Source organism: Puma concolor, chromosome C1 (assembly GCF_028749965.1).
Source record: "Puma concolor isolate L17-30 chromosome C1, mPumCon1.1.hap2, whole genome shotgun sequence".
NCBI lineage: Eukaryota > Metazoa > Chordata > Mammalia > Carnivora > Felidae > Puma > Puma concolor.
In genome coordinates this window covers 194,478,522-194,492,214 of record NC_141674.1, presented here as the reverse complement: position 1 = coordinate 194,492,214, position 13,693 = coordinate 194,478,522, and the positions used below count along the sequence as shown (strand labels likewise).

Here is a 13,693-nt window from a genome sequence, read left to right as displayed (position 1 = left end):
TACTTTTGGATATATATCCAAAGAACACAGGACAGGATATTAAAGAGATATGGGCAAGCCTCCATCCATAACAGCATTATTCATAATAGTCAACATGCAGAGGCAACCCAAGTACTCATCAACAGACGGATACACTGAAAAAATGTGGTACACATACAATGGAATATTATTCTGCCTTAAAAGGAAGGACATACCATCACACACTACAACGTGGATGAACTTTGAGGACATAATGCAGCAAAATAAGCCAGTCACGAAAAGGACAACTGTGGATTCCACTTATTTCAAGTATCTAAAGTAGTCAAACTCATAAAAACAGATAGTAGAGTGGTGACTGCCAAGGACTCACAGAAGGGGAAAATGAGGGAAGCTGCTTTTAACAGAGGTTCAGTTTTGCAAGGCAAAAAAGTTCTGGAGATCTGTTGCACAATACTGTGTATATATTTAACACTACTGAACTGTATACTTAAAAATGGTTAAGATGGTAAATTTTAAATTTTTTAGCACAATTAAAAAATTACTAAAAAAAAGTTAACACTAAGAATAAAATATTTTCTAGCAAGCTATGAAGGCTAAACTAGTAAATAAACTCTTATTTTAACTCTATGTGAATAAGGACCATATATTATATGCTCAGTCACTAGGACTGGCATGAGGTAGGTCCTTATGACTAAGTGAACCACGAGTTGAAAGCAGAACAGTCCTAAGTCTTTAAACAATGGAAAAAAGCAGCAATTTCTAATCACTCATTTGCAGCAGTGGCAGTACTTAGGAGCAGTATTATCTTCAGTGTCCGGTTCTTAGGTTTAAGTGGTTACTTCTTACCAATTACATGGCCACAAGCAAATTATATAACTTTAGTTACCAGACTGTAAAACAGGTAATATTACCTACTTCAAAAGTTTTATGAGGATTAAAGGAGTTAATCTGTAAAAAGTGCATGAAATGGTGGCTGGCACTTCCTAAATGCTACTACATATGTGTTAGCAATGACTGTTTCTAGAGAACTCTAATGTCCTCATGCCCACATAGCCTACTGGTTCAGAAAAAAGGAGTAAGCTGACTTTTGGAATAAAAAAAGCTGCACCTGATGATGTATTATCCATGACAGATACAGACAATATATGATCCACTGCATCACTGTACCACTGGTGAAAATTTTTTTGGAAAGAAGTTAAAAATGGCCCAACATTCAAATGCATGATGGAGATCACAAGTCGAGAAGTGCTACGAGGCCAAGAGTGATCTAAAGGGTCACAGTGGGCTTGATTCAGAGGTCAGGCTGGATGTTCTGTGTATGGGGTAAATTCTAACAAAGAGAAAGCATGTATTATGTATATACACATTTACAAATCTCATTTTATCCAGGGCTGACTCTGACTCATCTTGTTTTCCTTGCTTTCTCCTTCTCCATCATCTGAGAATTTACAGTCCACAAGTGCTCATAGGAATGCTATATCTACATGCTAGTTTCCAAAAGCTAAACTAACATGATCCTATAGGTTAGTATCTCCTAACTTTGTTGTACAAAAATCAGTATACTACAGTGTTGTGAAAGATTAGACTAGGATTCTTAAAAAAAAAAAAAAAAAAAACACTGGGCTACGAAAATTAACTGCTTTCTTTCATCTAAGACTTCTGATCCTTTCCATATACTAATGTGAATTGAGACTCTCTCCAAAGAGCAATTCTAACTAGCATGTCCTAAACTGAACGTGAGTATACAATACTTTTTTGCGGGGGGCGGCGGGAAGATACCAAATAAATTTCAAGTAACATACAGTCTTGCAGAACGATGCTCGAGTTAGGCTCAAGTTAGGCACGGTTTAAAATGAACAAATTTGGATACAGTATGACATATTAGCAAGAATCCTAAACTGAAAATCAGAAATCTTGGGTTCAGATTCTGGCTTTGAAACTAACTAGTTGAGTAGCTTCCAATAGGTCCCATGCAAGAACTGTTTCTTCATCTGTTTTTTTGTTTTTTTTTTTTAACGTTTATTTTTGAGACAGAGAGAGACAGAGCATGAACGGGGGAGGGTCAGAGAGAGGGAGACACAGAATCTGAAACACGCTCCAGGCTCTGAGCTGTTAGCACAGAGCCCAATGCGGGACTTGAACTCACGGACCTCGAGATCATGACCTGAGCCGAAGTCGGCCGCTTAACCGACTGAACCACCCAGGCGCCCCTCTTCCTCTGTTTTTTAAAAACAGGACTAAGCAAGATGCCTCCAACCAGGACTGTTAGGTTCGTATTAAGGAGTTTGCAAAATCAGGGAATAAACGTGGCATGTCATTCTAAAGCACCAATTTTGATTAACGGGTCAGAGGGGTGGCAAGCATTTTCATGTTAAAATAAGCATTACTGTATTTTGGAGTAGAATACAAAATACAAATGAGCTTTAAATAAAAATTTTAAAGAAATCCTTAGCTCGGAGAATGCTTCTTAAAGCTTCTCAAAAATTTCTAGCTAAATATTTTTTAAAAAACAGAAGAAAGTGATAGGACTCTCCCAGTGGATTGGTCTGACACAGTGTGAAGATTAAATTGACCACTGAATGTTTCTTCCAGTAGAGAAACAGGATTTTAGGAGTTTAAGCATTCATGCAAACAGATGGCTTATAGATTCTGAAATTGATGTGATAGGCATATTTTTAGAAAAAAGTTCTTTCACATAATGTGTCTCAACATCCTCCTCCATTCACTGACCTAATTCTTTGCCTCCATATGATACTCTTATTCTGTCTCACTTACTCTTTCCATTTTCAGCATCTTCAGTAATTCCAAACTACCTGATTTTTTTCTTTTGTCTTCAAAGAAGTTTATCAATTGTACTTTTTCTTTTTTAACAACCAATTTTTTGTTTTGCTGATTTTCCTCTATTGGTTTTCTCTTCAGTTTTATTGATTTTAATTTGCTCTTTTCCCCCCTAGTTTCTTTTTTTTTTATTTTTTTTTTAAATTTTTTTTTTTTTTCAACGTTTATTTATTTTTGGGACAGAGAGACAGAGCATGAACGGGGGAGGGGCAGAGAGAGAGGGAGACACAGAATCGGAAACAGGCTCCAGGCTCTGAACCATCAGCCCAGAGCCTGACGCGGGGCTCGAACTCACGGAACGCGAGATCGTGACCTGGCTGAAGTCGGACACTTAACCGACTGCGCCACCCAGGCGCCCCACCCCCTAGTTTCTTAAGATAGAAGTTAGGCTGGCAAACATTTTTTTGACTTTTTGGACCAAATGGACTCTGTCACAACTACTGCTGTTGTAGCATGGAAGCAGCCATGGATAACACATAATTGAATGAACATGGCTGTGTTCCAAATAAAACTTTTTTTTAAGTTTCCTTGTAAATTTATTTCAGAGAGAGAGAGAGAGAGAGAGAGAGAGAGAGAATATCAATCCCAACCAGGCTCCGCACCGCCAGCACAAAGCCTGATGCAAGGCTCAAACTCACAAACTGTGAGATCATGACCTGAGCCAAGATCTAGAATTGGACACTTAACTGACTAAGCTACCCAGATGCCCCTCAATAAAAGTTTATAAAAACAGGCAATGAGGTACAGTTTGCCAACCCCTGCCTGACACAGAGGATTCTTTTCTAATGTTAAGTGTTTAAGGATGCAAATTTCCCCCTAAGCCCTGACTGAACTGTATCCCACAAATTTTTGTTGTTTTTTAATTTGCACTTAGTTCAAAATATTTATTTCCTTTAAGACTTCCTTTTGACCTATAGATTTAGAAATGTTTGATACTTAATTTCCACACAATTGGGGATATTCCCAGATGTTTTATGGGCCAAGCACATACTTTATATTATTTCTATTCTTTTTTTAAAAAAAGTATTTATTTATTTCGAGGGAGAGAAAGAGACAGCAAGTAGGAGAGGGGCAGAGACAGAATCCCAAGTAGGCTCTCCACCATCAGTGCAGAGCCCAACAGAGAGCTCAAACTTACAGACCATGAGACCATGACCTGAGCGAAGATCGAGTCAGATGCTGACTCGACTGAGCCACCCAGGCACCTCTATTTCTATTCTTTCAGATTAACAAGTGTCATAAAAATGCCAAATAGGTATAACTGGTTGATGTCATTCAGGTTGTATCTTTATTTTCTATCATTATTGAAGAAAAGAATGCTGAAGTTTTCAACTATGATTACAGATTTGTTCCATTCTCTGTTTAGTGTCATCAGCCCTGGCCTACTGTATGTTAAAATTGTTAGGAACATACACCTACTCTAGTAGAATTAGAGGCCTATGATAATAATGACATTATTATTAGAGGCCTATAATGATAATAATTTTATCATTATACAATGTCCTTTATCCCTGACAATGTTCCAGCTTCCTTTAGATTGCTATTTGCATGGCCTACCCTATTCTACCCCTTTCCTTCCAATCTACCTATGCTTCATATTTGAAAGGAGATTCTTATAAATAATGTATAGTTAGGTCTTGGTTTTTTAATCTGGTTTGTCTTTTACTTGGGTTAGACCATAGTTAGCAACCTGTGACCCATGGGTCAAATCCTCATAGTCTGTTTTTAATAATTTATAAATTTCTAGCCAGACTAACCAAGTAAGTGTGTGTGTTTGCGTGTGTGTGTGTGTGTGTGTGTGTGTGTGTGTGAGAGAGAGAGAGACAGAGACAGAGACAGACAGAGGGAGAGGGAGGGAGGGAGGAGGAGAGAAAAACCACAGATTTTCAATATTAGGAATCAAATCCCTACTAGTCTTCTATACCCGTCAAGAAAACCAAAACCAAAAATCCAGAAGTATTTAGTTATAAATCTAACAAAATGTATGTAGGATCTATATGCTAAAAAATGTAATTGTATTCATAGAATGGAAGACACATACTTTGAAAGTGCAAAGGAAAGAGAACAGTCCAAGCAATTCTGTAAAAGAGCAAAGTTGGAGGACTCATATTACCAAATTCAAAACTTACTATGAACTACACTAATCAAGACAGCATGGCATCAGTGAAAGCATAAACACAAAGACCAATGAAACAAGCTAGCCAGAAACAGACCCACACAAATACAGATAGATGATTTTTGACAAAAGTACAACGGGAGTTCAACAAAGGATAATCTTTTTAACAACTGATGCTGGAACAAATGGATGTCCACACACAAAACATGAATCTTGATACACCTCACACCTTATACAAAAGTGAACTCAATAGGGATCATAGACCTAAACGTAAAACATACATTGTAACACTGAATAGAGATCAAGTAGAACTCTCAAACACTGCTGGTGGGAATGCCAAATGATACAGCCACTTTGGAAAACAATCTGGCAGTTTCTTGTAAAGTTAGATATACACTTACCATTCCAGCTGGCCAGCCCACTCCTAGATATTTACTCAAGTGAACTGAAAGTTCATATTAACACCTGTATATATTTATAGTAACTTCATTCATAATGCTCCAAAACTGGGAACTATGATGAACGTCAAGGTCAATGGACAAACAAACCACAGTAAAATCATACAAGGCAGTACCAGGGGTAAAACCAACTACTGATCCACGCAAGATAATCAATGAATCTTGAATGCATTCTGCCAAGTCAAAGAAGCCAGATCCTAAAGGCTACATACTGTATGATTCCGTTTATATGAGATTCTGGAAAAAGCAAAATCCAAAGGATAGAAAATAGTTCAGTGGTTTTGAGAGTATGGGAAAGGGGGTAGAAGAGGATTAGCATGTGGGTATTACATGGGATTCTTTCTAGGATGGTGTAACAGTTCTGTAAGGCACTGTGGGGGTAGAAACCTGGTACCATACATCTGTCAAAACCAACAGAAGATAAAAAGTAAACTACATGCAATCCCAGAATTGAATGAAGATGATGACAAATCTAACCATACTATAAGTGTGATATAACCTCACTGAAGAAGGTAAAGAAAAAAGGAAGAGACCCAACTCAATAGCTTTGAAAACACTGGTACTTTAAGGCTAAGAACAAAAAGAACTGCACATACTGTATTGTAATTGGTGAATCTGTTTCTCATGGATGTACAAGTTAGCAATTCAGTAACTATTTTAAATGTATACTACACTTAAACAAGTGTGTAAATATACTTAATGGGAAGCCAAGTTTCTGGTCAGAGAAAGAAGTTATAAATAAGCAAAGTGGAGGAGACTAAAATGAACCCTGTGGCTATAGATCAGAGTCAGAGAAGCTAGTCTGAATTCATATTTATTTTAGTAATATACAAATACAGAAATTTAGATGTGTGCATACATCGGCTAGTACACATATTTAGTGACACCACCTTTTGAGAGGGCCCAGAAGTGCGATACCTGGTAGCAAAGAGCATAGGTGATGCCCTCTTCTTGATTTCTATGTACCATTTTCCAATAAAAGGAACTTAGGAAGAAATGGTTAGTTCCAAGGCTAAGGCAGGGAACACACAAATAAGAAGCTGAATCTGGACAATCTTGTAGTGTCAGACAATAAGCACATGTTTAAAAAAAAGGGGACATGTCAAAAGGATAAAAGGAAACCAACTTGTAAGAGCTCCCAAAAGTCAAAGCTGGAATAATCTGAACGTAACAAATAAATAGTATTAAGTTATAGTGCAATTTATAAAGTAAGTATCCACAATATATTTATTTATACATATAAGTAAGTAGGGAAGAAGGGACAGATTTTCCTTATAAAAGAATTCCAGTTAATAAATGTATTAGGGACAGGGGAAATAGAAAAACCCTCATCTGAATATCACTAGTGAATACTAAAATTAATGGGCAAAACTTTAAAGAGAAATAAGGTATCTGCACAGCCTTCAAGTCTCTCCCCTCAAATATACCAATTACTATGGTGGTTTTTTGCCTATGACCATAAATTCTTTGATATTCTCCTTTTTGACTTTCATCTCTCTTTGAATGTGGGCTAGATTTAGTGATTTGCTTCTAAGGAATAGAGTGTAAAACTAGAAAAATGGTAACTCTGCAGGAGACACCTGGACCCCACTTTAACCAAGGAATCAAAGTTAACATCACCACCACTAACAAGTCATACTGGTATGCGCTACCTCAATACAGTATGACAAGAAAGGCACGTTACACCTCTGTGGTATTATCCCTCCAAATCCATTACCTCAGTCTGTAAGAAAATGTCACGTAAGCCCACCCAAACCGAGGGATATTCTAAAAGAAACCTGACCACTACTCTTCAAAAGTGACAAGGCCATGAAAGTCAAAAGAGAAAGCGTCACACTTTGCAGGACATGAGTAGGCATGGTGACTAAATGCAGTGGGTAGGTACCCTGGACTGGATTCTGGAAGAGAAAAGGAATATAAGTGGAATAACTGAGGATATCCGAATAAAGTGTACAGTCTGTTTAATAGTATAGTATTATGGTATACAACACTACATTGTATACTACACCATATAACATATTGACTGTGTTAATATAACATATAATATGCTGTCATATACCCATAGTATATGACAGATGTTAGCTTCTTAGTTTTGGTAACTGAAGCCTGGTTATGTCATATGCTAAAATCAGAGAAAGCTGGATAAAGAGTATCTAGAATTCTGTACTACTTTCACAACTCTTCTGTAACCTAAAATTATTTAAAAATAAAAAATTAAGAACTATACATTAAAAATATATTATTTATTTTTGCACATATATATTAGGGAAAAAATTATACTCCAGAATGTTAACATTTTGGGTGGCACAATTAGTGATGATTAAATTTTTAGCTTATGTTTTCTAATGTGCTTGTATAATTAGCATGTTTCACATGTGTAATAAAAACAAAAGTAGGGGGCACCTGGGTGGCTTGGTCAGTTAAGCGTCAGACTTCTGCTCAGGTCATGATCTCATGGTTCATGAGTTCAAGCCCTGCATTGGGCTCTGTGCTGACAGCTTGGAGCCTGGAGCCTGGAGCTTGGAGCCTGCTTTGGATTCTATGTCTCCCTCCCTCTCTCTGCCCCTCCGTTGCTGGTGCTCTATCTCTCTCTCTCTCTCTCTCGAAAATAAACATTAAAAAAAAATAAAAACAAACAAACAAACTCGCCCCCACCACCCAAACAAAGTGGGATTATACATACTCTCTGGTAACCTGCTTTTTTCCATTATGAACATCTTCCTATCTCAATAAAAATGCCATCTATATATTCTTAAATTTTTTTTTTTAAGTTTATTTGAAAGAAAGTGTGCGCGCGTGAGAGAGCGTGAGTATGAGTGCGGGAGGGGCAGAGAGAGAGAGAATCCCAAGCAATCGCCAAGCTAGAAGCATGGAGCCGGATGCGGGGGCTGATCTCATGAACTGTAAGATCATGATCATGAAACCAAGAGACGCTTAAGTGACTGAGCCACCCAGGCGCTCCCCTCCCCCCATCTCTATTCATTCTTAAAGGTTGATTGTATGTGGCTGAATGTATACAATGTGTACAATGAACATGCCTTAATTTACATGGCATACCCTTCAATTGTCTGGAATTTTTCCAAAACTATTTTTTTTTTTTTTACCTCATTTCTAATTCATTTTCTATGAATTTGCCTATTCATATCCTTAACTCTCTTCTGACTTGTCAAATGTTCCTAGTTTGTTTGCTTTGCTACTGTATCTTTTGCTTGGCTGAACAGGGGTTTTATATTTTCATACATGTAGTCAAACCTATGTAACCTTTACGTTTATTTCTTCTGCCTTTAGGAAATCTATTAAAATCCTCCTGCATTCTAAAATTATACAACAAGGATAGTGAATTGTATTACTGTCATAATTTTTTACTCCTCCCTCCCCAAGCGAAGAATACACAAGTGGATGCCATGTTCACCCCCAGCAAGCAGATGATTTAAAAAGCATTGCCTTTTCCCCTTTGCTACACAAGTGACATGCTTTGTCAGAAAAGGTGCTTCTCCTTTAGTTGGGAGCATGTGGAAGAGGGCCAAGCAGCTGGCTAGCAGCTGTCAAATGTAATGTGAGGAAGAGGCTTTGTTGTTCTCAGACACTGAGATTTGGGGTTTTTTGTTATTGTTACTGCAGCAACAAAAAGTAAAATAATAACCATCTGTCCTTTCTTTTAAACTTCTTATCACTTATCTTCATTTTTGAGTAAATGGTAACTTGGACGGTGTAGAATTTAGGGAATGACAACTCTTCTCATCAAAGTTCAATTTAAGACAGGCTGTGTTTGAGGTACATAAGGGACATTCATCCTAGGGAGTATGCTCAGGACAGCGCTCCTCTAACTTTTCCACCGAAGTACCCTTAATGGGCAGAGCAAACTAAAAATGGGGATTCTGGGGACACAAGCCAAAATACCACTGCTGGTGTGAATTTCTTTTAAATTTCTTACCTTACAAATGTTTATTTTGCTCAAATTTTTGTGAACTAAACATTGGAGGAAATCATTCCAAGTTTACTTCTTGGGGCTACGTATATCTCAGCACACTGGCATGTGCTCTGGTTTGAGAGGCACAGCAGGAGAGAGCTGCAGGCTGGAATCCGAGAAGCACCATGCCCACAGGCTTTCGCGCCAGACATAATAGGCTCAAATCTCAGCTCTACCAAGTTTTCTGCCTTTTTTTTTTTTTTTTTAAAGATTTTATTTTTAAGCAATCTCCACACCCAATGTGGGGCTTGAACTCACACCCCCAAGATGAAAAAGAGTCGCATGCTTTACTGACTGAGCCAGCCAGGCACCCCTGCACCAATTTCTTGAAAGGTGTGACCTTGGCAAGACAGTTAACTTCTCTCTGAAGTATAGCTCCTCTGTGAAGTGGAGATAAGCTTCTACTCATTGTAGGTAGAACTAATATGTAAAGAAACTAGGTACAGTGTCCAGCATAAACTGGCCCCTAATATTAAAAGTACCTCAGGAAAAAGGTCAAAGCCAAAATATAGAATCAGGAGACAGCAACATATAGGTGATACCTGAAATAAATACACGGGTATAAATGAACGTCTCAAGGGAAAACTTCAAAAGTAGTCAGAAAACCAGTGAATAAACCAAAGAAGAGTTCAGGAGAAAAAGTAGATAGACAAAAATGTCAAATATTCCATAAAGGTAAAATGAAAAGAGAATACTAGATTGCCAAGTGAGAAGGAATCTGTATCTTTTAAAGACATAAGAGTGGTGTGGTGGTCACAGAAACCACATTCTAATGAATGGAAGTTGGAAAAGTAGCAGCAGCAGTAACATGGGAATAAAGGGAAAAGGGAACCACAGCAGAGTCAATGGGAAGTTTCCTTATAGTGAAACTAAATCCAAGACAAAGTATTTTATTTATTAAAGAGTCCGTGGTAAGTCAGGTAGCTTCCCTGAAGATCTCGGGCCAGCAAAGGTTGTTAGGAACTGCAGCTATGTATGCCCTGTCCCTAACTTGGGGTGTATGTATATGGGGGGAGGGGAGGGGGTGGGAGAGGAAGGGGCGAGACATAAATTACATGGATAAAAAAGGAAATTTAGTCTGCCAGCCAAATTAACAAGTTTTCATACATAGGCAGCTCTCTGCTATATACAAGAGAGCAGACAAGAAGCTATACGGTGCTGCCTCCTTACCCACTGATTACACCGCCTCTTAGTCTTTTCTATATACGGGGAAACATTTCTGGCCCACAGAGCCCAACTACATAGACACAACATGAAGTCCTTCTGTTGTTTTTATCATCAAGAGGGTTTATCTTCCATCGGATTGCTCTACTGTGTCTTGATTAGAACTGGTTTCTTTACTAGGCGCTACTGTTTTAAATTTTACAACCTGGCCTTTACTAAAGACTTCTTAATCGGACTTACTTCAAATTTTTGAAAGGGTTAAACATTTCTTTACAAACATTTTAAAACTGAAAAGATTTAAATACAAAGTTTAATTTATATTTTAAAATATATTTAAATGAATGCAGCTTTTAATGCTTCTGTTATAATTCCTAAGGAAAATCACAGACTGATGGAGCACAAATAAAATAAGCCACTTGGCATATTTTGAACTCTTTTCCTAATATCCCAGAAAAAGCCCTGCCATTTCTCATAGCTTAGATGTAATTTACTAACACTCTATAACAGCTAAGAATATTTTAGGAACAAAAGAGGTTGAACTGAACAGAAACAGGAAACTTCATAAAAACAAATATTTCGAGGGGTGCCTGAGTGGCTCAGTCAATTAAGTGTTGACTCTTGGTTTCAGCTCAGGTCGTGATCTTATGGTTCGTGAGATTGAGCCCAGCATCAGGCTCTGCGCTTGACAGTGTGGAGCCTGCTTGGGATTCTCTCCCTCTCTCTCTCTCAAAATAAATAAATAAATAAGTAAATAAACATCAAAAAAAAAATTTCAACTGAACATTGCAGTTACAAAGTGCCTTTAGAGGAATAGGATACTTGTCCCATAGAGCAGCCCTTTGGGCAGGTGGTGGAATCTCGTTTTACAAAGAAGAAAACTGCAGCTGAGAGGGTTAATGTATTCTTCCAAAGTCACAGCAAAAAGGGCAGTCCAGGACTTGCATCCAGACAATCTAAATTCAATCCCTACATTTCTTTTATCTCATCACAGTGTTTGAAAAATCTTGGGATGAACAGCAGAGGAATATTTTCGCCAATATCAAATGTTTCGATCTTTATATATACCTTTATTTTCATTCTCTTTGCTTTGTCTTAAAGTCATTTCCATATTAAATCCTAAGCTAAATAAATAAAAAATACTAAAGTAAATATAATAAAAACATCTTACTGTTTTTTTATTGACAAAACTACTTACAGCTATGAATTTACTTTATGAGAATTACTTTACCCACATTTCATAGATTTTGATACGTAGCAATTTCATTGTTGAAGACTAACTCTAAGATTTTATCTAAGAACAAGGTATTAGAATTAATCTATTTCTGAAGAAACCTTTAGGTGTTAAACTGTTAATTTTCAATAAAGATGGTATTCATTAAAACAGTGGCCATCATACATTTACTTTATTACAAGTAACTTACTATAAATGAAACAATTTTAATATCCAGACTTGAACCTCTTGATCTTCTCGAATAAGACTTGTCATGAAAAGAAACAATATTTAAATAACCTAGCTAGTTGGTTAGAGCACAGTGAAAATATAGCAGAGTTGTGTATTAAATCTCTCATTGAGAAATTACACAAAAGAAAACCATGAGTAAAGATTGACCCATAGTCCCATTAACCATTTCGTAAGTGCTACTTATTAAATAAAGAAGTTTCAGCAACATCCATCAATTCTACCAGAAAAAAAGCTCAACACCAAGATCATGTTCTCAGCAGACTTAAAGACACACGTCTGGCGGAATCTGAAGACGACCTGACCTCCCACAATCTGAGTAAATGCACTGTATGTACCTGTTCTTCATGAGGCGAACCTCTCTCTTTCGTGCTGCTTCTTCAGCAGGCTGTGTAGGAAGTGCTGGGGAGGATGCCATAACAACTCCGGGGGCAATGGTGCTAGTGGGTGCTGTGCGAATCTGGTATGTCTGTACATCTCCAGAGGCAGCTGAGAAGAAAAACCGTGAACATGGTGTAAAGACACTGAAGCACCGTGACTTGGTAAAACTACGCTGTGTCAATCATCAATCTAAACATACATTTTGGATTGCAAGGGAAAAAAAAAGAAGGAATGTGATTGTAACTAAAACATTGAACTAATCAGCCCTCTTTGGGTCATTACTGACAAATAATTTCCAATTTAATGTATTTATTAGTATAGACACGTGGGTGAAAGAGGCCTTCACCTATGTCTTCTGGGTCTTGTATTTATCTTTCATTGGAATGCAGTTCTATTCTGTTAACATGCTTACCAACCTTAAGTCTAAAAGGTAAGTAGGGCACAGCTTGGATGATCTTCCTAGATAGAGTATACTCCTCAATGTCTTCCTTTGATATTGGTAAATTCATATTAAAAAATTTCAAGTAGACTCTTGCCACGACATAAAAACGACCATGATTTTTCATAAAATAGCAAAATGGAAGAGAAAATAAAGCATTATGGTCAACTATTATAAATTTCTAATTGAAACAAAACTGTAAGTATGAAAACGTGTACCACGTGATGCCAATTATATTACTTGTTTCAATGTAAATGCTAATGGCTAAATAAACCGAAGTTTATTTTTCTACCTAAATGATCTATCACTTGTGAAAAGAAACACAACCATTATTTGTCAAACTGCTTCTAGAAACAGCTTAGGAATATGCCCTCCTAAGAATAAAGAACCTAACACTATCTGAGAGAATTTAAAGGTCTGTATAAAATTAGCCATGTTAGTCATTAATTTCAATTAAAATGTGTAGTCTGAGTGGAAAAGATTTATATACTAAACATGTTACCATCTTCAAACTGACGTTCAGAATTCAAATTCACTGACATCCTGCTTTACAATTTTTGAGTACCTGCATGTAAAGTGAAAAGGTGTTTTACTCCCATTAATAAACAAAATATTATCTTCTTCAAATATTATTTGTTTAGTAATAGAATATATTCTGTAAATACATTAGGGCCTTTTAAATAAATGATGACTCTCTAGTTGGGTATTTTAGGATTATTCAAAAATTATCATCTATGGTGAAGGGGTAAGATGGTCACTGCCTAACAGAGGCAAAATATATTATTATTAATAAAAATATTTTTAGAAACAGATTTTAAAAGTATTTCCTCAACATGCAAAAGTTTCAATCTGGCATAAATCATACTCTTAAAATATTCAAATAGATTCA

At 36.9% G+C, this 13,693-nt stretch overlaps 1 protein-coding gene across 5 annotated transcripts in view; it reads right to left on the bottom strand.

Moving 5' to 3' along the window:
- The window catches only part of CREB1 (cAMP responsive element binding protein 1), a 61,259-nt gene that overhangs the window by 7,565 nt on the left and 40,001 nt on the right, over positions 1 to 13,693 (bottom strand). For all 5 annotated transcript variants that reach the window (XR_015255478.1, XM_086719454.1, XM_086719453.1 and 2 more), the window contains one exon: positions 12,323 to 12,473. Coding sequence is in view for 4 of the 5 variants with exons in the window: in XM_086719454.1 (XP_086575580.1) it covers positions 12,323 to 12,473 (151 nt within the window). In the remaining variant the exon portion in view is untranslated. The remainder of the gene's footprint in view (positions 1 to 12,322; positions 12,474 to 13,693) is intronic.